The sequence below is a fragment of the Phacochoerus africanus genome, chromosome 11 (assembly GCF_016906955.1).
Source record: "Phacochoerus africanus isolate WHEZ1 chromosome 11, ROS_Pafr_v1, whole genome shotgun sequence".
In the NCBI taxonomy this organism is placed as follows: Eukaryota; Metazoa; Chordata; class Mammalia; order Artiodactyla; family Suidae; genus Phacochoerus; species Phacochoerus africanus.
In genome coordinates this window covers 109,019,080-109,045,808 of record NC_062554.1, presented here as the reverse complement: position 1 = coordinate 109,045,808, position 26,729 = coordinate 109,019,080, and the positions used below count along the sequence as shown (strand labels likewise).

The 26,729-nt window shown below is 43.3% G+C and overlaps 1 protein-coding gene across 1 annotated transcript in view; it reads left to right on the top strand.

Moving 5' to 3' along the window:
* The window catches only part of LOC125112176 (contactin-associated protein-like 2), a 194,920-nt gene extending 189,130 nt beyond the window's left edge, over positions 1 to 5,790 (top strand). The window contains exon 10 of the mRNA XM_047754399.1: positions 1,135 to 5,790. Within this exon, the coding sequence (XP_047610355.1) occupies positions 1,135 to 1,334 (200 nt within the window). The 3' untranslated portion in view covers positions 1,335 to 5,790. The remainder of the gene's footprint in view (positions 1 to 1,134) is intronic.
* The last annotated feature ends 20,939 nt before the right edge of the window (positions 5,791 to 26,729 follow it).

Genomic DNA, 26,729 nt, shown 5'->3' with positions numbered 1-26,729 from the left:
TGTAGATTTCTCAAAGATGCCATTTATCAAGTTGAAATTGTCTTTCTATTAGACAGTTTCCTAAGAGGCTTTATGATGAATGGGTGTTGAGGTTTATCACATGTTTTTTGTGCTTCTATTTAAGTGATCATATGGTTTCTCCTTTATTCGCTTAATATGATAAATTACATTATTTTTAATGTTAAATCAATCTTACATTCCTATAATTAACTGCTCTGTCATAATAGAGTCTTCTTTTATATTGCTAGATTCTATTTGCTAAAATTTTATTAAGGAAGAATATCTCTGCATTTATTTTTCTTAATACTGAAAGAATTGTTGGGTTTTAGTATCAGTGTCAGGATAATGCTGGCCTCATAAAATGAATTGAGGAGTATCCTTCTCAATTTTAAGGCAAATATGTAGGATTGGTATTACTTCCTTAGGTAGAATTGTTAATAGTGTTTTTGAGGTCTTCTAAGTTCTTACCAATTTTCTGTTTAGTTGTTCTATCAGTTACTAAAAAGTGTTGGAATCTCCAAATATAATTGTGAATTGCTCTAATTCTCCTCTCAGTTCTGTTAGTTTTTGTTGTTTTTGTTGTCGACTAAAAAACCGTGTACAGCCTAAAAGTTGGGAATTATGTTTCATTTGGTGGTCAAAATTGAGGACTTAAGCTTGGACTTAAGATAGCTCTTAGAGACTGCTCCAAAGAGACAAGGGGGGAGCCAGGATATGTAGGAGTTTTTGCAGCAAAGACCAGGTAGTTGGAACATCAAAAGATTACCATTAATTAAAGAAGACCAGATATCTAAAGTTAAGGAATTTAGTGTTTTTCTGTGTGTGGGAAGATGCAAGAGTCTGGGCGCGGTAACATCATTCCTTTGATATGCACTTCAGCTCTCTGGGGCCAGAACCCTACGCTTTCTCATCCTGAGTTTCCTCAGGGTACACTTTCCAGGAAGCAGCCCAAAGGATGGCTGCAGTGTCCTTTGTTTTCTGATATGGTTGGCAGCATCGTTGTCGTTTTGAAGAGTCATGTTTTGCATGGGAGAGGGTAGTACTTGAGGGAACCATGGTCAAGTGGGGGCTGGAAAGTGTTGGAAGGATATATGGGATATGTTTAACCTCTAGTACTCCTCCTGTCTCCCCCAGGGGTCATTGCCGTGGTGATTTTCACCATCCTCTGCACCTTGGTCTTCCTCATTCGGTACATGTTCCGTCACAAAGGCACCTACCACACCAACGAGGCAAAGGGAGCAGAGTCAGCAGAGAGTGCCGATGCTGCCATCATGAACAACGACCCCAACTTCACAGAGACCATTGATGAGAGCAAAAAGGAATGGCTCATTTGAGGGGTGGCTCTTTGGCTATGGGACAGGGAGGGGGGAATTCCTAGGGAGGAGGGCAGGGGACAGAAGCACCCTACTTCATACTCCTGAGCACATCCTTAAAATATCAGCACAAGGTGGGGGAGGCAAGCAACAGAAAATTCCTGAGACTGATTGCCACAAAAAATACTTTTTGATATTTCTTTATAGCTGAGTTTCCCCTTCCGTATCAAAACAAAATAATACAAAAAATGCTTTTAGAGTTTAAGCAATGGTTGAAATTTGTAGGTTATACCTGTCTATTTTGTGTGTGTTTAGAGGTGTTCTGAAAACCCAGGTAACAGGGCAAGTTTTCTACATTTTTCAGAGCCCTTAGAATGTGGATAGTTTTTCTTGAGAAAAGCTGATGCACCTACCCATGGCCTCCAGCCTTTTCTTCCTTTGACATAGAGTCAGCTGCTAATGGGCTATTGTAGTAACTAGTTCGTGTTCATATAATATTTCTTTTGGTGTTCTGTGAGTGGGAAGAGGAAAGAAAGGGACAGAGAGAACCTATGATTTGCCAGTCTATGCTAGTTCTTTGAGAGTTCCCACCCAAAAAAAAGCAGCTGTAGGAAGAGAGGGTATGACCCCTCTCATGTAATAACATGATCGACAAACTGGGAGAAGCTTTAAGAACCAGGGGAAGCAGTCTCCTATTGGGGTTGTTGGCTTTATTTTTCATCAGATCCTGCGAGATAATATAGTTCCCTGTATGTAGTCTTAGACCTTTCCAATGTTTGTAACTCTCAGCTACGGTACCTATGACCAGCTGTTACAAACGATTTTCTCTCTGCTCTTCCTACAACGTATTGGGCTAGACTGTATGTGTGTGTACGCACCTTGGTAGGGAAGATGTTAATATTTGTTTGCTCTGTTTCTTCTATGGTTGGTAGCAAGAGTATGGGCACCATCTCGAATGCATAAATTAGGTGGCTCTTTTTATTTTTCTTTAAATCTCCAGTCATCAAGCCCCTGTGACAAAATCCTAGCAGACAGTGTCCTCTGAATGGACATACCAAAATAAAGCCAAGTTGTGATTGAGTATTATTGCTTTTACTCTGCAGTCCTGTGGAAAATCCTGCCATATTTTAACTCATCTATGCCATGTATTGTTCCATCCTAAATAGTCACACTGCTGTGATTCAGGGATCTTCTTTGGCAGATAAAGTTAACATTCAGGTGCATTACAACCTGGTGACTGCTGCTTCTCAGAGAATGGACATGTCTAATCAACCATACCTCAGTTTAATCAGAAACCTTGACCCACTTCAGCAAATAACTGTTTAAAATAATAGACTATCTGTGTCCACAAACAGGGCAAAACTCCTGTTGGAGCATCCAAAAAATAATTTCACTTATTTATTTTAAAAAAGATTACACAAAAGTTATTTCTAGAATGACTACCATTTACGATCATTATTGTTCAGGCTCTTATGCTTAATAAGTATGTTAAAAGAATTTTAAGACTCCAACATTTCGAGGATTAAAAATCACTTTTATTTCTCCTCCTGGAAGGAGGTGAGATGAGGTTAGAAGGGTACTGATGCTGTTTTTCTGATGGCATCCCTCAAGAAAATGGAAATCCTAGTTCACTTGGGTTATATATTCGAGATTCTCAGGATGCCTGACTTATTGAAGGATCTCTTTCTTGAGTGATGGAAAATCTTATCCAGAGCTACACACGCACCAGTGCCTGACACATTCCAAAGGAGACAGTGGGCCAGTTAATTCACATCCAAGTCAAGGTCACAGAACAAAAGGGAATCCTAGTGCCCTTTTACAATTGCTTACTTAAGGCACTATCATTAACATCCTTTATTTAAAAAGGTCTTGATCATTCTTCCATAAAATGCACTTGAAAAGCATTTAGTACAACAATGAGACATTTACAAAATACCTTTCGAAAACAAAGGTTATTATTTAATAACCTTATTTGACCAAGATGACTACCATAGAATTCTTTTATATATTGTCAGATCAAATAAGCACATTTTAAACATTATGTTTAAAAATATTTCTGATTTCTTGAAACCTTTTTTATAGCTATTGCTTTGGCATTTAGCAAATGATACCAGGTGGAAATTTGTCATTTGTTGCATTTCCCATGCTAGCTTTGTTCTCTATACATTGATACTTTCCTTTTCTTTTCAAAATTATTAAGAAATTAAACACAAATAGGCTAGTAGTAGTCATTTTAAATAAGAAAAGAGTCAGAACAAAAACAAAAACATTTCTTTAAATAAGAGATGGTTTTAAAGTTTCAGGAAAAACTGATGGTTGATTTCAGGTTGTTTATGCAAAAAATGCCCTCTGTGGATAAAGCATGCATCTCTGTTTTGAGTTGCTAGGATGGGGGACTTTGAATTCAGAATCAATGCTGTTCTAAGCTCTCAAGCATATTCACTTGAGCTCAATGAAGCCAGCTCAGAAGGTATGAAGTTATATTCTTGTTAAGTTCTTCTCTGGCCCATCTTAGTATATAAGACAGCATTTCCTCCTTGTGGCCTCCAACCAGCTACTCAAAAAAGAGAGGGTGGGTCGGGAGAAAGAGAAACTTGTGTGGTGTAAGTTTTTATTGAAGAGCTTGGGACAAGAGGCTGAAAGCCTTTGTTGGAAAATTTCCTCTTGCCCTGCATTTGACAAATAAGCATCCTTTACTAACAGGAGCAGGATTTCGGTGGCCCAGGAAAAAGAGCTGGCATGAGCCCAAGTAGATCTTAATGTTGTTGAACATCTGTGGACCAGCCACCAGATGCTGTTGAGAGCTGTGCACAAAGACAACCCATAGCAAATTCCAAAGGAAAAGCAAACAGCTACTGGTAATAAAAATGTAGTGTCAGTGTAGCCTCCAGAAGAAACGTTTATGTCCTTCTATAGCAGGACCTGTTCTTTTCTATTCTTCAGTGTATCCTTTTTCTCCCTCTCCTTTCTCTTACATACGCCTTGTGATAATCCCTTGACATCTCACACTTCTGAGAGATTTGAACCTCTTAATATTTTTTTTTCCTTTTCACTGTCCTGTCAAGCAGTTTTCAAAAAGAAAACCAATAATTATTAAATTGAATTCCAGTGAGCCAGTCTAAAATAGTTCTAAATTGCTAGTCCCAATAGAACCACCTCATCCTGAAATAGATGAGAAACAAATAGCATGTCTAACTAACCTGGGCAAAAAACCAATGGGCACCATTTTTAAAATGATGATTCGGTGAGAGTGGATCCCGGGAGTCAGCTGATAGAGCCCTGATCCTTTCTCTCTCCCTGACATGCTCTATGGTCTTGGCCAGGTAGCTGAACCTCTGTTCCTCTTTGCCTCATATGTAAGATAGAGCTGTTTTATCTACTTCTTAGGGCATTTGTGAGGTGCCATGGATTCTTAGCTGCAGATAACTTTGAAACCCAAATAAAAAGGCCAAAGTCAATGGATATATTGGAAGACTTACTTTCCAACTTGTGGTTGAAAGTCATATCAAAAGGAGCCACCTGGCCATGTCCAGGAATGTAGACTTACAAGGCAACTATAAGCTTACTAGATTACAAGTACAACTACTAGATTATGAGTCAGAGAGACTGACAAGGAGGTAATCTGCCAACATTGGGAGACTCAACACAGCCAAAGGCAGAAAAGTCAGAACTCCATGTGTACAAAGCCCTAAGGTCCCACTTGGGTGTGATTTATAGTTTATATATGCCCCAGTGTGATTATAAATAAGACAACATGAAGAGCAAATGTGACTGTTTTTCTAGCCCAGTGGCTCTGTCTACACTCCACACACCCCACAGGATGATGATGGAAACTTTAAATTTATTTCATAGAGGTGTTTTTTTGGATACAAGTGGTACATGAACCTCAATGTCAATAAAACAGGGAAACCGTGTTGAAAAGATAGTTACTTTCTGTGGAGCAGAGACTGGCAGAAGGTGGCAAAGATACATGGACACCTGGGTATGAATACCCAGCAGGCATTTACAAGTTTATTTTCTAGGCGAAAATGTGTTTTAGGAGCAGGTCTGCTTGGATGATCTGCACCACTTCCGAGTCTCAGTTTATTTACAGGAACTGCGGAATTCTGAGATGGCTGTGGAAGCACGGCGATGCCTCCTATCTTGTGGGCTGAGAAAAGGTTCTCAGTGTTACTGATCCTAGGTTTTGCTTTGTCAGGTTTTTTAAAATTTTTTCAGTGAGCATGGGGTGAACGGTGGAGGTTAGAGTTGTGAAAAGCTGGGCTAATATTCTTTCTGTAAAGTCAACCAGGATTCCATCCCGTGAACTAACATGAAATTTCACTCTCTAAAAGCAACAGCATGTAAACTAGAATGAAAGAAGGAAATTATGTATGTATGCCTACTATTCTTTGTGAATGTCTTTCATTTAACTAAAACTATATTAGAAACCAGATGGATAAATAAAAAATCCAAAATAGTTTTAATTATCTGAAAAGCGATTCTTGTGTTTTGTTCCACTCGAGTCTCTTGGAAGCTCTTTTCCACCTTCAGCAGAGAAAGGTCCAGGCACTGAACCACACATCTCTGGGATATAATCTTTCCAAAAGCGATGGAGAGATGCTAACTCCTCAAAGGCAGGTCTTCCATGAATGCATCCACAGTGAACTTTTTCTTGCTGCACCCTCTGCCCCTCCCCCATCTTTCTTAAAGTAGCTTCATGAATATTGGCTTCATGGTTTGAATTAATTTACATACAGCTGGGTAAAATGTGGTTAGAATTATGGGATGTCCAGTATGCATTATGAGCCTGATTTGGGACAAGAGAGTAACACCATATAATGGACAAATGGGTCCAAGCCAGTGACCTTGGTAACAGGGGTTTACAATGTGTCTGGAGGTGCGGTTCTTTCTAAATGCACTCAGGGTACATTAAGAGCTGTGGTCCACAGTTTCTACTCCCATTTCCTAGGCTTCTCTTACCATCAGGAAACCATTTCCTTCGAATCAATTTTCAGAGAATCATTTAAATGTACACCCAATAAGTGCAAATTCCAGTTAAAAGCCCAGCCTCCCTGTGCTTCAGCCATTCCCAAGGCCAATCAATAGCAGGAACACCACAGTCTAGTTGGAAGGCATTATGCCCTGAGGTTCTCTGTTGTGATTCTGCTTTGCGAGTGTGATCCAACAGGTGCAGGGAGAATGTTAGAAAAGAAAATCAGTGCTTATAAAAGGTCATCATGAATGAGTTTTAAAAGGATGAGCCAGTCAGTTTAGGATTTGCCACCTGCAACAAGAGCATCTGAGCACCAGGGGCTTCCTCCCTTTCCCAGGCCCACTGGCCAGCATGTGGACACTAAGATCAGGAAGTTCCAGGAAGACAGTGACTTTGTTTTGCAGAAGGCAATATCTGTTCAATGAGTGGGGGAGTCAAGAAGCAGACAAAGGTTGAAGGGCAATTACAGGGAGAAAGGTACATTGAAGAAAACATTCAATTTTACTTTGTCAAGGATGGCATGGCTTCATGGACGTACTAGAGTGCAGAAAACAGGAAACAATTGTGATACTATTTTTTGAGAGTTCACGTACTCCCCAAGGAAACTGTGTCTGAAAGCTAACTTTATCTACTTATTTATTTCTTTCTTTATTTGGCTGGCCCCATGGTGTATAGAATTCATGGGCCAAGGATCAGTGCTAGATTCTTTAACCCACTATGGGAGGCAGGGAACAAACTTGCGTTCTGGCGCTGCAGAGGCATCGCTGATTCTGTTGTGTCACAGCGAGAACCCCTAAAAGCTAACTTTAGAGCAAGTATTCTGTGAGTCATTAGCATATGTGTGCCTGGCCTTGGTCACCCTGAAGACCTTGAATTCAGAGAAACCTGGGTTAAATAATCCCTGCACCTAAAGATTCCTTTCTACTAGCAGCCCTTCCCCTCCTGCAAACACACCAACGTGCCCGCAAAGGACCGCAGCGCAAAGCAGTTTGCCAGGAAGAGAACGTAAGGTTGGGTTTTTTTTTATATTTCCATTGTCTTTCCATTCATCTTAATTCCTCCTCTGGGTACGGGGTAAGTAAAGTCTCTTGGGACAGGTAAGTAAACACATACACTGAGACTTTTTCAAAGGAGGGAAGCCAACATTTTTTGTAAGTCCCTGGAACTAAAGCATGAGAAAGTCATTTCTTCTAAATGTAGAAATTCAAATTATAAAATGTAAACTAAGACGTGGCAGAGAGGAAAAAGGCCAAGATGATGAAAATCATGAATTTATTATATGTTCACAAATAAAATGAAATCCTTACGCCTAGGAAGGCAACAGCTATATGGAGCATGATTGCAAGCTTAAATCATGAAAAACATAGTGTAAATATTAACTTTCTCCCTAAGACCTAGTAGAGCAGAACCAGGAGCAACTTTGAAGACAGCAAGTAGGTACATTTAAAACAAAGGAAAAAATACTTTCTTGTGAGTTTTTTTTTTAAGTGTAGTTGATTTAGAATGTTGTGTCAATTTCTGCTGTATAGCAAAGCAACCCAATCATTCATATATATATATATGCATTCTCTTTCTTATATTCCATCATGGTCTATCCCAAGAGACTGGATAGAGTCCCCTGTGCTATACAATAGGAACTCATTGCTTATCCATTCCAAATGTAATAGTTTGCATCTACCAACCCCAAACTCCCAATCCGTCCCCCTCCCTCCTTCCTCCCACTTGGCAACCACAAGTCTGTTCTCTCTGTGAGTCTGTTTTGTGATAGGTTCATTTGTGCCATATTTTATATTCCACATAAACGTGATGTTCTATCATATATATCTTTCTCTTTCTGACTTACTTCATTTAGCACAAGAATCTCTAATTGCATCCATGTTGCTGCAAATGGCATTATTTTGTTCTTTTTTATGGCCGAGTAGTATTAAAGGAAAAAATATAGGGCAGCTAGAATTATTGCAAGCAAAACAAAAAAAAAAAACAAAAAAACATATGATTAGCTTCCAAAAATGACTGACATCATTTCAGTAATGACCCCAACCAGTTGGATTTTAAAGGGAAACCAAGATTAGGAGATAAGTTCATTTAGTAGACATTTATGCACCTCTTAGGCTCTTGGCATCATTCTGGACTCCAGGGATTGACTGGAGAACAAGAGAGACACATCCCTGCTCTCATGAAGGTCAGGTTCTAGTGGGAGGAGAAAGGTGATAAGAAACTAACTAAATGATATGCAGGAAAACATGAGCCCTAGGCAGGGAATTGACGGTCCCAGGGTGAGGTCACAGCATGGCTGGGTGGTGGCTTTCGATGGGTGGGGAGGGAGCGAGGATTCCCCCTGGGAAGGGACAGTGGAGCTGAGAACTGAGGAGGCAGGAGCCTTCTGAAGGTGGGAGGGCGCCTCATCCCAGACGAGGGAGCATCTGAGGAGGCACCAAGCTTGGAAGTTTAGACTGAGAGGGTCAGGCCTGGGCAAAGGATGGAAGTAGATGCCACCAGCAGATCCCAAGATGATGTCTTCCCGCAACATCAAATGCTATCACCTACGTGGGGAATCTAAAAAAAGGACACAATGAACTTCTTTGCAGAACAGACACTGACTCACAGACTTAGAAAAACGTATGGTTTTCAAATGAGACAGGTTGGGTGTGGGGAGGCACTGAGGATTTGGGGTGGAAATGCCTTAAAATTTGTTTGTGATGATTGTTGTACACCTATAAATGTAATAAAATTCATTAAGTAATTTAAAAAAAGAACAAAGAAAAAAAAGGAAAAAAAAAAAAGGTGGTGTCTTCCCTCCGTACATGTGACTGCTTGTTCTGAGCTGAAAAGACTCAAAATCAACTTGAAAATTTTGAGAGGGCATGTCGATTAGGGTTCTCTAGAGAAACAGAACCAGAAGGAAGGAGAGCCCAAAATCCACAGGACAAGTTGGCCAGCTGGAAGCTCAGACAGGAGACGTGTCTGGGGGAGCATTTCTTCTACTCTGGGAAGACGTGTGTTTTTTCTCTTAAGCCCTTCGACTGATTGGATGAGGCCCACCCACATTATGGAGGATGATCTTTATTAGAGCCAACTGGCTGCAAATGTTACCCACACCCACAGGATATCCTCATAGCAACATCTAGACCAGTGCTTGCCCAAACTCCTGGGGACCAGAGCCCACACAGGATGACACAGAAAGCCAACCTTCACCCAGGGTTCCCAAGCACCTCAGGGTGGAAGTGGAATTGTTGGGGACATGTGTGTCTGTGAGCTAAGGAGGGAATCGTTTGGTCTTCTCTTTCTGGCTCTGTCAGTAGACTCAAGTTCAACCAAAACTGTACAATCTCGGTCAGCAGTAATGGTTCCCTCGACAAGATGGGGAGAACTGAAGAGGCTGCTGGCTCCCTCCCTCCATCCAAACTAGAAAAGCCTCAGAAGTAAAAGAAGAGCAGAAAGGGGAGTTCACAGCATGGCTCAGAGGTTAACAAACCCAACTGGCATCCATGAGGACTCAGGTTCGATTCCTGGCCTTGCTCAGTGAGTTAAGGATCTAGCATTGCCATGAGCTGTGGTGTAGGTCACAGACACGACCCAGATCCTATGTTGCTGTGGCTGTGGTATAGGCCAACAGCTACAGCTCTGATTGGACCCCTAGCCTGGGAACCTCCATATGCCGTGGGTGTAGCCCTAAAAAGACGAAAAGACCAAAAATAAAAATAAAAAAAGAAAAGCAAAGCAGAAAGACCCATGGGGATCCTGGAGATGAGGCCAAGGGGCCGGTGCCCTGGCTCTGAGCTCTTCTAACTGAATTGTCCCTTGCAGTCACTCCTCGCAGCTCCCAGACTGTTCACCACAGCTGCAGACCAGCCCCCCACCCCCTTGGGCGGGGGAGGTCACAGTTAGAGTCCAGGGCACAGAGAATCTGGGATAAGGAACCAAAACCCAGAGGTGTAGGCAGTTTTGCCAGCCCTGAGGTCTCTCTCTTGCTCATTCCTCTTACCTCCTGCCCCAGGTTGCTCCAGTCAAGGGAGAAACACTCTGAAAGAGTTATGGAGGAGCTGATTAAAGAAGTTGCTTGAGGGGCCAGAATCCCAGACTGTCCACTTTGGGACCACCACTCTGAAGCTGGCCTCCTTCCTGCCTCACGCCCACCAGGAGCTGCCCCTCCCTCCCCACCTCCCCAGTTACAGCTAACACCTCTGGGGAAAGTAGCTCATGGGGCAAGGGGGGTGGGGGGAGCAGAACCCAGACATTTGAGAAGGTCAACGCTAGAAAAGAAACAGACCGAACAAGCCATTCTCAATGAACTGGCATTACGAGGAGAGATCCAAAGATGTTAAATGTAAAAATATCCTCCCAAATGTAAGCGAAAACACTGACCATACAGGCAGAAAATAGTTGCTGTGAAGGAGAAAGGTAGAAATGCTAGGTGTGAAAAACAGAGTTGAAACGAAGAAACTCAAAATATGCAAAAAGTATGCCATTGAAGACTAATTTATTGTTCAGTCTATATGGTAAGTGTTGGTGGAGAATGTGGGGAGAGTGAACCCCTCTTGCACTGCTGGTGAGAAAGCAAGGTGGGTACAGCTGTTCAGGAAATTGATGGAGCAGCATGAGTGAAATGTTATAGATGTACACACACACACAAACACACTTATACATGTTGCAACTCGATGAACGCAGTTATGGGTATAAAGCCCCCCCCCCCAGATTCTCAAATCCATCCCCAAAAGTCAATGAAGTCATTTGCCATGGTGATGTGGGTATAGCAGGATGGAGGGTGAAATGACATAGCGGTAAAGAGCCCAACTTTTCAAACCCTGCACCACCACGTACTAGCTTCTTGATCTTTTTTTTTGCTTGAATTCATCATCTGTAAAAGGGGGAAGAACAACCGAATTTGACACATCAAGTTATAAAGATTAAATTAATACATGGGAAGTGCTTAGAATAGAGTCTTACAGAATAAGTACTCTGTAAATGGTAGCTTTAAATTTTTTCTTGGCGTTCCCATCATGGCTCAGCGGTTTACAAGCCCCAACTAGTAACCATGAGGACGCGGCTTCCATCCCTGGCCTCGCTCAGTGGGTTAAGGATCCGATGTTGCCATGAACTGTGGTGTAGGTCATAGACACAGATCAGATCCTGTGTTGCTGTGGTGTAGGCCGTGGCTACAGCTCTGACTGGACCCCTAGCCTGGGAACCTCCATATGCGGCAGGTGCAGCCCTCAAAATACCAAAAAAAAAAAAAAAATCTTTAATGACTAGTCACACGCCCTAGGGTAATTTCTTAGAGAAATTCTTGCAAAGGTCCCTAAGGAGACATGTATAAGGACACCCCTAGTGCCCTAGTTTGTGGGATCCAGGAGTTGTCAGAGTCCAAAAGATATGTCAACTCATTATGAAAAATAAGGTGGAACATGCTTGGGACACTGCATAGCCATGAGAAGTCACCAACTAGCTATATACATAGCAACCTAAAATCTTAACATCTTAAAAGCATAGTACAGAGTGAAACAGTAAGAAACAAAGTTAGATTCATAAAGTAATAAAATATATTAACATGAGAAACCTACCTACAGAACAACAAAACATTTGCAAGGATCCATGAGTAATTAAAGATATGCATATGTACATATATATCCTTCTATAAAATATATGTTAGATAAAAAACAAAATATAGTAATTACCTGTGGAGTGGTAATGAAGGAAATGGGAGTCGGATGGAGTGGAAATTAAACAAGAGAGACCTGGCACGACCAGATGATAATAAAATACCTTATTTTGAGCAGTATCATCAGCTCAACTCTCAGCTCCACAGGGGTTAGAGAGGAGAAGGGGGTGGGAGAACAAGCCTCCTGCCACAGGGCAGCACAGTTAAATCATGACTGCAAAGGGCTGGCGCATGAACGGATGGCAGGAAACTTGGCCTCTAATACAATCAATCAATAAATAAGAATTAGGAGATGAACAAAGGCAATGTGAAAGGGGAGTGACAGCACAGCATTTCTGTTTTTTTAAAACCCAATTACATTCCTTGTACAGTGGAGCTGAAGCAAACTCAGGAAAGAGACTGCCCTCCAGTTGCGCCGACAAGCAGACACCAAGCCCTTTATGAGGATGTGATGGAAGATGACGCCTCATTGCTTCGAGAACCCTCTCTTGCACCCACTTGTGGATGTCTCCACCTATAGCCTGACTTCTTCAAAGGTGGAAGGAAGGTCTGTATCTCGTGTCAAGTGGAACCAGAACAGCCCTTCTGCTGGTCAAGTGCGATTTCTGAAGTGGGGCCAGTGGGCAGGTGTCCAAATTATGTACTCATTGTAAAGGAAACGTTCCTGGTTAAGTCACAGACCTTGCTGGAAGCATGCCTAAGGCTTTGTCCAAAGTACAAGAAGCTTCGGTAATATATTTCTGGGCGATCATGTTATAACTCCTCTAAATTAAATTTACAATGTTCATTCTCTTTTATTCCAAGCAGTAACCAGGACGTTCCCTTTAAATCATTACAAGTGTAGCAGATATATTGATTACTGCCAGACCTGTCATTACAAATCTCAGCTTAAGCACTGCGGAATCGAACTCTAAAGTTTAATTAGTATCCCCGTCTGGTGTTATAAAATACAGGTCCAGGACATATGGGAAAGAAAAACGAGCGAATTTGAATCCTCTTAACTTGAAACCAGCAAATAGAGCCAGGCAGATAGCTGAATTTATTCTGAATCAAAATGACTTGCCTAGACACCTGTACTGTATCATGTGATTAACTGGAGAGAAAATATTTATTCTCAGGAAGACAACTATTTTCGAGGACAATTGAGGAGCAGGAACAAAAAGCAGACCTCGGGTCATGTGACAAGACTGGCTGGAAATATATGGACACTTCCAGACACAACCACTAGCATATGCCCCAAGGGATGCATCCCTTGAGAAACCAGCTGTCGTCTATGACATCAACTCTGTAAAGGCAGGGAGGGGATGTTACAGGGCCATCACAGGCACACAATGGGGCCACTGCCCTTCATGTATTTGTTCAAACTTTTAAAAATGCAGTCATTTCTTGCGCCAGCACCTTTCAATGATTAGTGTAAGCTTTTGATTGATGCCCTTGGAAAAAAACATTTGCCGAGGGCTCAGAACGTCAAGCCCTGCACCCTTCACAACCTGGGAGGGGACCTGCACAGACACAACCTACAGCACAGCAGGAGAGAGGTGGGCCCTGCTACACAACCGCACACAATGAAAACCAGTTTGAGTACAAGCCCGTGAGCAGAGACAGGGCACCTGCCTATGTCCCCAGCTTGGAATCCAGAAATCACACAGCCTGGCACAATGATGCCTCTATAATATCTGACAAATGAGTGCATTTGTTTCCAAAGACTGGGTAATAAATTATTGCAAACCTGGATGTCTTTAAATGACAGAAATGTGTTCTCTCATAGTCCTGAAGGCGAGAAGTTAGAAATTAAAGTGTGGCAGGGCCATGCCCTCTCTCTAAAGGATCTAGGGAAGAATCTATTTCTTCCACCTTCCGGAAGCTCCAGGCTTGTGGCTGTATCACTCTAGTCTCTGCCTCTGTCTTCGTGAGAGGACCTATTTGTGTATGTCTCTTCTCCTCCACACCAGGCCCTATCTGTATTCATCTCTTCTCTTCTCAAAAGGACATCAGTCACATTGGATTAGAGGCCACTCTACCCCAGTGTGACCTCATGTTACCTAAATTTATGCATAATGACCCTAGTTCCAAATCTGGTCCCATTCACACGTACCAGGAGTTACAACTTCCATATATCTTTTTATGCGACACAATTGAGCCCACAACAATGGACAAGGGCCAGTTCTGCTGGGAAAGTATACCAAACACCTCAGTATTTGTTGTCATGAAATTGAATTTTGCCATGATCATAACATGTGTGATGTGGTGTAACATTGGCATTGTCAGTGAGAGTCAACTAACTTAGGTTAAATAACTCTTGTGATAATAGCGACAATGATAATCAAATATATTAGAAGACTGAGTTAAAACCTCCTTGGGATATAATACTGATGGAGAATTACTGTCCCAGGGAATAACTGGATCTAGCTAGCCATCAGCTAATTTCTATGCCCAATTTCTATGCCCAATAGTTCTATGCACAATTTATCATAAGGTAAAAATAGCTATAGATGAAGGGAGAAATTGATCGAATTGATACAAAAATATGAAAATATATACAATAACTTTATAGGATCAATTAATTCTTTTTTTTTTTTTTTGGTCTTTTTGCCTTTTCTCAAGCTGCTCCCACGGCATATGGAGGTTCCCAGGCTAGGGGTCTAATCAGAGCTGTAGCCGCCAGCCTACACCAGAGCCACAGCAACACGGGATCCAAGCCGGTCTGCAACCCACACCACAGCTCACAGCAACACCAGATCCTTGACACACTGAACAAGGCCAGGGATCGAACCCGCAACCTCATGGTTCCTAGTTGTATTCGTTAACCACTGCGCCACGACGGGAACTCCATAGGATCAATTAATTCTTTACTTAAATCTATACATACACTGCAGTGGCTTCTCCAAATACTAGCCATATTCATTTTGATGCTATTGCTGTGTCTGTTACATAAATGTTATACTAAATGTAGATGCTTGGACAAACATGATCATTTTGTAAGAGAGCCTGGGAAAAGGGCCAGGGGCTGGTCTGTGTAGAGAAGGATTAACCTTGACCAAAGACAGGTTTAGTTCTTTGTGTTGAGTTCTTGGGAGGTAACTTCTAAGCCCTTGGAATATCCTGATGGATAAGGTGTCTTTCCTGACCTGGAAGGCTTGGGCCAGATAGTCCATGATCACAATGAGATCCATGAGTGGAGTTGGGGCCGCTCTGTATCAGCTTGATCTTTGAAGGTCAGCCATAGGGGTTGTCAGGCATGTCTATGTGACCAACCCCAGTGAAAACTCTAGACACCGAAGCTCAGGTAAGCTTTCCTGGTTGGCAATAGTCCATATTTAACATCACACGTTGTTGCTGGGAGGAATATGCACTGGCCTCACAGCTCCCCTGGAAGAGGACAGCTGGAGACACCCACCTGTTTTCTCCTGGGATCTGTACGCTGTGCCTTTTCCTGCGACTGAGTTTAATCCATAGCTGTAACCATGAGTATGACAGATTTGCCTTTTTTCTTTCTTTTTTTTTACCTTTTAGGGCTGCCCTTACAGTATGTGGAAGTTCCCAGGCTAGGGGTTGAATCAGAGACACAGCTGCTGACCTACACCACGGCCACACCAATGCCAGATCAAAGCCACATCTGCAACCTATGCCACAGATTGCGGCAACGCCGAATCCTTAACCCAATCCTTAATCCCAAGGCCAGGGATTGAACCCACATCCTTAGGGCTACTAGTTGGGTTCTTAGCCCATTGAGCCACAATGGGGACTCCCACATACTTTCTTGACCAGTGTTTTTTACTTACCAATAGAATAGACATATTTCACATTACTAAATAATTTCCACCATTTTAGTGGCTGCATAATTACTCCAATATATGTCTATACCCAAACTTACTTTACTATCTCTTTTATTCTTTTACTTTACCTCTGTATTGGTCATTTATATATCTGAATTTTCCCCATGAAAATTTTGCTGCAAAGAACATACTTATAAATAGATACTTTTGTTTATCCATCATTACTTTATAACAAATTCCTAGAGTTGGAATTCTCCATTGACTGGCATGTATATTGGCTTCACATTGCCAAAGGGTCTTGCCAGAGATTTTACCAATTTACACTCCTCACACCCTCACCAACTCCAAGCATTAGCATTTTTCCATTTCTGCCAAATTAGGACGTGGAATGTGTTATCTGAATATTAATCTAATTTGCTTTAATTTACATTTCATTGATTACTAATGAGGGTGAAGAGCTTTTCAGATATTTTTATTAGTCTTTTGAGAACTCCCTGAGGAATATGATAATTTATGAGGCACTTGATAATTTTTTTTTCAATTTGCGCTGATTCACAGTCCACCAGTAGTCTCTGGGGAATGCCTGATTTCAGAAAAGGAACATATTAATGGGAGCTGGACTCATAGGGAAAGGTCCAGCAGGAGAAGCCACTTAGGTGGGTAGGTTTGAATAGAAGGGCATTTTCACCAGGGAAATTACACATGAAATGAGGGTGGGATGTGTTTTAGAACCTGAGGATAAAGTGTCCTGATGGGACCAGAGGGAAGTTGGGTGGGGCTGAACAGGAAAAAGTAGAGATGAGCAAAGAGTCCTCAGAGTGGAGATATTTGAAGTAAAGCCAGACTGCTTATCCTGTGAGCAATGAGAAGCCATGACATATTCTTAAACAAGGGAGTGATTTACAACTACTGTTAAATTTCTTGCTTGATCAAAGATTTGAATTCTCAACATGTATAGTGTTGCTAAAAATATGTTTTAATTTTTAGATTTATCTTCTGACCACCCGATCTCTCACCTCCTCATCTGTTCAACTCTGCTCCTCAAACACACATTCGTTTCCCAGAACCTACAGTCCAACACCATCACCACATGGACTACACACACACACACACACACACACACACACACACACACGTGAAAATACAACATGCTCTTCCACTCAGTGATTGCTTCTGGCTGGAATGCCCTTATTTCTCCTTTCCACCTGAAAAAAATCCCTATCAAATCTTAGGTCTGCAGCCTTTGTTCATTTCTTTAGAATCTCAATTACCAAGCTCTACTATAATTTGTCCATTTCCTTATCAGTCTACCTGCTGGCCAAAGGTGAAAACCAGTTCTATTTTGTTGTTGTCACGGTCATCAGCAACTAACCTAACCCACAACCCTCTAAGCCTTGAATGTCTGTTTTGAGGATCCCAAGCAAGCTCTCCCATCTGAGAATTTCTTTTTTCTTCTTTTTGTCTTTTTATGGCTGCACCTGCAGCATAAGAAAGTTCCCAGGCTGGTGACTGAATTGGAGATGCAGTTGCCGGCCTATGCCATAGCCACAGCAATGTGGGATCTGAGCCACATCTTCCACCTACACTTCAGCTCATGGAAATGCCAGATCCTTAACCCACTGAGCGAGGCCAGGGATTGAACTTGCATCCTCATGGATACTAGTCAGGTTCATAACCTGATGAGCCACAATAGGAACTCCTGAGGATGTCTTCTACATACATTTACCAAGAAACCAGAAATAGTCTTTCTTCTAAGTCTCAAAGGGTTTTCATTCTTCTAGCTTCTCGTAGAAAATTGAAAATGCCCTTATCTACAAATCTATCACCAACCAACATTTTGATCATTGGCTAATGTCTGAGTGGGGACTAGGCAATAGCTCTGACCTGAAAGCAAACAAGTAGGGCCAGAGGTCAAAAAAGCTAAAGGACTCCTGAAGAGGAAGAGGACATGTCAGCTAGAACCTGACCCCATCACTGTTTCCCAGGGGGACAAACTCAAGGGGTAGAATAACGGAAACAACCCCTGAGGCAAAATGAAATTTGGAAAATTGTTGCTGAAATGGCTCTATAATGACTTTTAGTTCTGGGGTTTCAATTCTCCATACATCCTATTAAACTTCCCAACCCTCTTTATACTAACCAGGATCTGGAAAACCTCAAGGGCGCCCTTTGGACATTTATTTGGGAGAAGCCCTTAAGATGTATTTGTTGGAGTTCCTGTCGTGGCTCAGTGGTTAACGAATCCGACTAGGAACCATGAGGTGGCAGGTTTGATCCCCGGCCTTGCTCAGTGGGTTAAGGATCCAGCGTTGCCGTGAGCTGTGGTGTAGGTCGCAGATGCGGCTCAGATCCCGCGTTGCTGTGGCTCTGGTATAGGCTGCTGACTTCAGCTTCAGTTAGACCCCTAGCCTGGGAACCTCCATATGCCACAGGAGCAGCCCTAGAAAAGACAAAAAAAAATGTATTTATTCACAATACCAGGCATCCCAGTGAATTTATTGGGCCATTTTTAATTATTTCTTTAATAATACCTTGACCACAACTCAGTTCATAATTTATTCCTACTCTCCCTTTTACAAGGATGTCCTCCATTCATAGACACTCATGGCTCCTCTCAACCTCTCCCACGGTATTGACTGTCCCTCGTGATTCTTGTGTACCTGCATGTATTGCTCTGTAACACAATCCCCTGTTATCCTCATGAAAACACACACATAGCAAGAGTTTAATCTATTAACGATGCTTGTCAGTAGTAGGTGGGCCTTTTTGCAGCCATCTTCTGGGTTACCAGGAAAGAGAAATATGAAAAATGTGCTTGTTGTCATATTTGCTTGGACTCTTATTCAAACCTATTTAAAAATCTGCAAGAAGAAACTTAACAGCGACCACAGTAGAAAAGCCAATATTGTGGCAACAATGACGTTCTAGAGTTCTACTTTTTCTTCCTAAGACCTCTTATAGGAGTGCTGAAACTAAACGGAGAAATGGGATCACAGGAGTTCCTGTTGTGGCACAGCAGAAACAAATCTGACCAGTATCCATGAGGAGGTGGGTTTGATCCCTGGCCTTGCTCAGTGGGTCAGGGATCCAGCACTGGCCTGAGCTATGGTGTTAGGTCAAAGACTCAGCTCAAATCTCATGTTTCTGTGGCTGTGGCGTAGGCCAGCAGCTGTAACTCTGATTTGATCCCTGGCCTGGTAACCTTCATATGCCCGCAGGTGTGGCCCTAAAAAGAAAAAAAAAGAAGAAAGAAATGGGATCACAGGTAGGGTGATGAAGTCAATTCCAGGAAACAAGACAAGATGCTTTGTGGTTTAAAGCAAAAACTTTGATTAAATGAACAAAAGCCCAGGGAGTGCTCTTTGCATAAATTCTAACTCTCTGGCATGTGTGCTATTCAATGATTCCACAAACGTTTATTCAGAACCTGCTGTGTGCCAAGCACAGTGTTAGGCCCTGAAGATGAAAATGAAAATGAGGAGTTCCCGTCGTGGCGCAGTGGTTAACGAATCCGACTAGGAACCATGAGGTTGCGGGTTCGGTCCCTGCCCTTGCTCGGTGGGTTAAGGATCCGGCGTTGCCGTGAGCTGCAGTGTAGGTTGCAGACACGGCTTGGATCCTGCGTTGCTGTGGCTCTGGCGTTGGCCAGTGGCTACAGCTCCGATTCAACCCCTAGCCTGGGAACCTCCATATGCCGCTGGAGCGGCCCAAGAAATAGCAAAAAAAAAAAAAAAAATGAAAATGAAATGAATGAGTTTCTATTGTGGCTCAGAGGATTAAGTACCTCACATTGTCTCTGCGAGGATGTGGGTTTGATCCCTGGCCTTGCTCAGTGGGTTAAGTATCCAGTGTCACCTGGAGCTGCAGTGTAGGTGGAAGCTCCATTATAGGCAATACCTAGAATAGGCAAATTCACAGAGATAATAGAATGAGATTCCCTAGGGGGCAGGAATTTAGTTGCTTCATTAGTACACACTTTCTGCTTGGGCTGATCAAGTATTTAAAGTGGTATTGATGGTTTCACGACAAAGTGAATGTATTTAACGGCGCTGAAGTGTACACTTTCAAATGGTCAAAATGGCAGGGCTTCAGGTTGTACATATTTGCTCACAATAAGAATATCATTTCCCTGTGGCTTCTCAGCATGGAGGAATAATTAAGGACTACTACCTGTTTTCTAGAAAAACTTGTTCTCAGAGAATAGCGATTCTTCCTGGAACCACAAATAAGTTCCCATAGCAGGCACTATGGGATTGTGGCTCTAAAGAGTTCTGCATGACCCCTCAGACCAGCCTCTTGCCACCTCTCCCTCCCCAAAGCCCCACTCAGGAGCGATACACGCGTCCCATGTGCGGCATCAAAGATGCCCAGGTGGGGCTGCTAATTCTCACATGGACCCTTTCCCGAGCATGCGCAGAGCCACCCGAGACGAGTTTACCCAGGAGTCTGTGCGTCTCAGGGCCTGGGAGTTTCCGGGGCACGTGGCGACCCAGCGTCCTTTGCCTTACAAGGCAGACGCAGAAGAGAGCATCTCTCCAGTCGCCTGGGCTGGGGCTCCTGGTCTAGTCCATCCTCCAGTCTGGTTTCCATCTGAAAGGTAGGCACACCTCCTAGTTTATGGTAACCTTTGCGAAACCATTTCTCAAGTACAAAATAGCTGGGCCAGTGGGAAAGCTTATCAGAAGAATGGACTGGATTCTTTTAGCTTCTGTTATTCTTGCCAGGGGAAATGTGTTCGCATTTCAGGCAAGGTAGTTCTCCCGTTTTTTTCTGAAAAATCAGGGAAAGGTGTGTGAGGTTGTTTGCAATGTGAGATTGTATAATTGATTGATATTAATCAAGTGCTGTAAGAAACAGCCTCTGGTTGATCTAGAAGTTCCCAAGGAGTTGGTCCGAAGCCCGCATTCCCCTGCACGCTGCCACTCGGAAGCCTGTTGCCAAAACTCAGCCTCTATGCACTGTCCACTAGAAGGGTGGAGACAGTTGTAAGTGAAGGAGAAACGAATAACTTTTATTGCTTTGGCAGGCAAAGGAGGCCACAGCAGGCTATGCCCTAAAAACTGTGGCCTCCCTTAAGGAAAAATTGCAGGGAGTTTTGTAGTCTAAAAGGGAAAAAACAGGGTTTCAGATAAAAATCAGGGTTTGGGCAGACATGCTTTCTTCTTTCTTTGGGGGACTCTTAGTCATGGAAGCTGGTATCGGGAGAGCTCAGTGTGATCCTGGTGGCCGTCTTCTGGATTATTGCGTCTTGACTTTGCCTAGAATAGCAATACTTGTGAAAAGGACATACTGATCAGAGATTAGAACAAACTTTAGGAAAGTTCCTGAAAAACATCAGGTGCTTGTAATCTTTAACTCACAGGCAGTTGTGCTCAGGGTGCCTAATCTTTAGCTCACAGGTGATTGTGTTTTGCGTACAGTCATGTGAGGGAGAAGCACAAAGAAGGGCTCCAAGCTGTTCGCACTTTAAACTGTTCATTTCTCGGCTGTTCATTTCTCAAAGAAGCATAAGGAATATAGTGTTTTCTCTTAGGTGTATAAGATACCTGCGTCATTCTGTGTATCCCTTGAGGGGGAACCAGGACCCTGCCCCAAGGCTGTACTATTGTTTCGTGACTGTTCCTCCCTTGCCTTTGCATCCCCTCCCTTCCCCAATTAGCACTTGTCTGAACCTTCCCCCTTGGAACTCAGGGAAGGCTATAGAGGCTGCATGAAGCACATTTTCTAAAAACAAGATATGGGGAATACAGAAAGGCTTTTGTGCCCAGGAGCCCCTGCTCAGTTTTGAGCCTTGTGACTGCCCATGGTCCTGGTACCCCTGAAACCCTCCTCTGCAGAATGTCTCCAATATCCCTTCCAGCTCCACAGTTCCACAATAAAAGCCTGTGAAATTAGTACCAAAAAGAAGTAGAAATGGTCACATCTCTGACTGAGCAGCACTTTACAGATAGATGGATTTTTTTCATCACTCAAAGCCGCCTTGTCCTAAATCACTTGCTACAGGGATGTACTGCCATCAGGTGGCAGCAGGTACCTGGGTTCTCAAGCCTTCCTGATCCTGGCTATCAAGCTCAGATGCTCTCTGGCAATCCAATTATAACCCTGAGTTAGCACGTTTTCCTTTTTACTAAAACGCTGTTGAAAAATAAACAGGTTTGTGTAACTGGGTCAACATGCTGTATGTATAGTAGAAAATCAACAGAACACTGTAAACCAGCTATAATGGAAAAAAATAAAAATCATTATATAAAACAAAAAAAAGAAAAGAAAAATAAATGTGTAGTGATAACTTTAGAACTTTTTCTTGCTGGATGCGCAGTGAGTAATTTTGGTTTCATTTCACTCTAATCTTACCTTCCAGTTCTAATTATGATTCCTGACACTGCCTGAATACCTCCTAGAAATTATACCTCTCCTAGGATGATGCAGGAATTTCAGCTTTCAGACTCAACTTTCCTTCTGGGGCAAAAATAAGGTACCCTTCAGGGAAGTCAAGATCCATCACTGTTTTGGGGACTTGGGAGGGGTGGGTGGTGAGGGTCACACCCAAAAGATCTGATTCCTCCAAAGTTCCCAGCAGGCAGGTTAACAAGGAGAAGGACTAAGACGTAAAACTAAATTTATTGCTATGAAAAGTTCTCCATGCCATCTGGGAGCAGAAAATGTAATCTGATCACTTTGGGATTCAGATTTTTACTCAGATTCAGAGTTCTTTCTCCCCAAGGTGGAGTCTAAATTCCAGGAGTGCTTCCATGCATCCTGTTTCCTGCTGACCTCAATGGACATCCCATAGGGTCCCAGTCATCAGTATGTCTCCAAGCCAGCACTGGCTAGGTAGAAACTTTGCTCTTATCAGATCCCAGACTTGACAGACAGCCCCCTCCTCTCTGCCACCATGGTCCTGTGGGCCCACTGACCTCTCATAGTTTACCATGTGCCCGTCCTCATGGACACAAGGAAGCCTTGGCTCGTCTCCCTCGGTCTGAGTGTTCCAGGCATGGGATCAGCAAATGCAAAGGCCCTGGGGCAGGAGCAAGCATATTTAGGGAAACTGGGGTGACTGGAGAAGTGAGTGAGGAAATGGCGCCACGAGGGAGCCAGGAGCCAGGTCATAATGGGCTTCTTAAGCCATGTTGAAGATTTTGTGGAAATGTTTGCAGAAAGCCATCAGAGGACTTTAAACAAGGGATGACATCTACACACCTACCTTTTCAGGTGGGACAGAAGTAGTTGAAATGACACTAGTTAGAGGGTTGTTCCAATAGTTGCAGTGAGAAATGACAACAGCTTGAAGCAAAGTATTAATAGTAGAAGTTGTAGGAGTAGTTGGATACAGGATTTATTTTGCAGGTAGAGACAACAGGACTTGCTGATGGCTGGATATTAGATGTGAAAAAAGGAGGAGGAGCATCTTAAGGTTCATCCTGGTTTTGAATGGTGTTACCATCGATGTGGATGGAATGGACTGACTGGCGGCAAGGAGGGGTGACCTTCTTCCATCTGAGATGCTGATTAGTCATCTCAGTAGGGGTATGCAGGAGATGCTTGAGGTGCTATTAACAAAGCCTAGTAAAACAGTAAATCTAGTAAAATAACTTACAAAAGAGAGAAATTAAGAGGTGCTTTGTTGCAAGATATACTGGATTAAGGGGAAGGATGAAGCCAGTTCAAATTACTGGGGCCAGTGGAGCTGAGGGCACATTTTCCTCTCCCCTGGGGCTTGTCTCCAGGGAGGTGAAGGTGCAGCAGCCTCCATGGCCTCAGCCTGACCTAGAACACTGAATCCAGATGGTTCTACTTTTCAGCAGTCCTAGCTGAGATCTGGACTTTGCCTGCATGTTGGTACACCTTGCCCTGGAGGGAGCTGGGCCTCACGTCCCTTCCCTGTCCCAAGCAGGTAGTATGGAGCCCCCTGATCCAAATGGACAGGTCCCCAGGGTCGTGACAATTTCTGCTCCTAAACACCAGGTGGAAACACCCCCACCCCGCACCCTTCGTTATTAAAGATAGACCCAGTCAGGCTCAAGTTTGCATCCTTCTGGGCAGCCAGCTTCCACACACCCTTCCCTGCCCACAGCCACCCAGCTTGCCTCTACCCCTGGCCAAAGCACTGAGTCAGCAGCTCCATGGAGTGTCTCGGGTTCTGAGGCTGCATGATTTCTTTAAACATTTGGTGCAATTAAAACAGAGGTTTTGGGATTTCTCTTGTGGCATAGCGGATTAATGATCTGGCATTATCACTGCAACATGGGTTGATCACTGGCCCGAGAACGTTCACATGCTGCAGGCACAGTCAAGGAAAAAAAAAAAAAAAAAAAAAGCAGGTTTTGGAGTTCCCGTCGTGGCGCAGTGGTTAACGAATCCAACTAGGAACCATGAGGTTTCGGGTTCGGTCCCTGCCCTTGCTCAGTGGGTTAACGATCCGGCGTTGCCGTGAGCTGTGGTGTAGGTTGCAGACGCGGCTCAGATCCCGCCCGTTGCTGTGGCTCTGGTGTAGGCCGGTGGCTACAGCTCCGATTCAACCCCTAGCCTGGGAACCTCCATATGCCGCAGGAGCAGCCCAAGAAATAGCAAAAAAAAAAAAAAAAAAAAAAAGACCAAAAAAAAAAAAAAAGCAGGTTTCGTTACTGAATGCTAGTTGAGTGGGTAGTGCTTAAGACCTTGCTTCTCAGGGTTGTGGGCTTGAGCTCCACGTTGGGCGGCAAAATCTGTTACCAAACTCAGGTCCAGTAGCCCCTTGAAAGTCATGACTTTTCCCCTCCTTGTGATCTTTCTTTAAGTGCTATCTTGCTTACACAGTTTGTTTGCCAGATTACTGAAGAGGAAGCTGGGGGAAAGATCTAGTCATTTATTAATTACTTATTCTTCTTTATATTTCTTTGATCTGAAGAGAGAACAGGTTAAGCAAAGTATTGTGTGATCAAAAGATTTGAAAGGTGTGCTTGGACAGGAGGTTCGTTAAAATACAGCTTAGCTAAAGTGCCAAGACAGAAGGGGCCTGCTGCACAGAGCTCTTTGCTGCAAAAAGCTGCTTACAGTTTGATTTCTGAGAACTTGATTTTCACATAACTCATCAAGTCACGTATGCTATGGGAGTGGAACCCACCTGTAGCAAAATAAGTTTGTATGTGTTGATTGCAAGATAATAGGAAAAGCTGGCTGATGCTAGGTTTTCTTGGAAAACTTGTCCTCGTCATTTGAACAAACACCTAGCATCTAGATGACAACAAGCATGTTTCTGATAATTAACTGAAAATATCAGAAGCCCTCACACTTGGGTTTCAAACCACGCTCCGTGGCCAGCTGAAGATAGAATTGTGTGCAGCCACTAGGCCAGCAAACAAAACTAGAATGTCTCCTGGAGTTCCCTGGTGGCTCAGTGGGTTAAGGATCTGGTGTCGTCACTGCTATGGCATGGGGTCAGTCCCTGACCTGTGAGCTTCCACATGTCATGTGTACAGCCAAAAAATAAAAAACTAGAATGTCTCAGTGACCTTGATGACTCAAGCTGACCTTCCCCTAGACCTATGTCATCCTTTCCAAGAGCCTTATTTCCATTGACCGTCATCTGGGCACACTGCATAATTTTATTTTTAGTCTTGTATATAGGGACCAACTTAGAGATAATAGTCATAAAAGGTGATAAACTCCTATTAAATTTTACATGGTTACAATTTTTGGTTCCCTCCTCTTCAACAGCTGTCACCTCCAGAAAGCTTTTTAAAACTTACTTGCACATTTTACCTTTTCTCTTTGACTGGCCCAAATCCTTTTCAGTGAGAAGCCACAAGGCCCTGACAGCTAAGTCACCCTTTGTCATTTAGATGAACACTCACACTTGCCTTTTGGGGGGCCACCAATTGTATCAATTTTTTTCCGTGAAAGGAGCCCCCAGCCGTTCTTTCCAGTGCCCCCCGCCCCATGAGTTTGCTCAGGCTGCCATAAGAAAATATGACAGCCCAGGCCATAAACAACAGAAACTTTATTTCCTACAGTTCTGGAGGCTGCAAGTTCAAGATCAAGGTATTGGCAGGGTCATTTCCTTCTGAGGCTTCTCTCCTTGCCTTGCAGATGGCCGTCTTATTCTTGTGTCTTCACATGATCCTCCCTCTGTGCATGTCTGTGTCTTAATTTTGTCTTCTTAGAAAGCTACTAGCCCTGGAGTTCCCATTGTGGCTCAGTGGTTAACAAACCCAGCTAGTATCCATGAGGACTCAGGTTCAATCCCTGACCTTGCTCAGTGGGTTAAGGATCCATTGTTGCTGTGAGCTGTAGAGTAGGTCACAGACAAGGCTCGGTTCTGACGTTGCTGTGGCTGCAGTGTAGGCCTGTGGCTCTAGCTCCAATTTGACCCCTAGCCTGGGAACCTCCATGTGCCACAGGTGCAGCCCTAAAAAAAAGCAAAAAAAAAAAAAGAAAGAAAGAAAGCTACCAGCCCTAATGATTTCATTTTAGCTTGAATACATCTTTAAAGGGCCTGTCTCCAAATACAGTCATACTCTGAGGGACTGAGGATTAGGACTTAAACATATAAGTTGGGGGAGGACACAGTTCAGTCCATACACCCTCCTGAGGGCAGTGCAGAGAGAATCTGCTTCCCTGAAAAACTAAGAGAGTGGTGCTTCCAAGAGCTTCCCTGTAGGAGGCATCACACACTACTGGGCACCAGTGGCGTTGATGACTTCCCAGGTCTCTAGAAATCCATCTTCTCTTCAGCTTTTTTCCATGGAAGTAAATCCTGATTCCCCACCATTGGAACTGGATGAAAGAGTACTCCTTGGCACAGTCTTTAGGGCATTAGGCTGCCATGACCCTCCTTTGCATGGCAAAGCAATAAAGCTATTTTTCTCCTTCATGCCCCGCCCCTGCAAAAAGAGGACTCCTATGAAAAGAGAGAGACAGCCAATCTGACACCATGGGGTTGAGTGATTGCTGTTTTCATCTCTGATGAAGGAGAGGATGCAGAGAGAACAGGCGCTATAACCCAGAGCTGTCTAGCAGTGCAG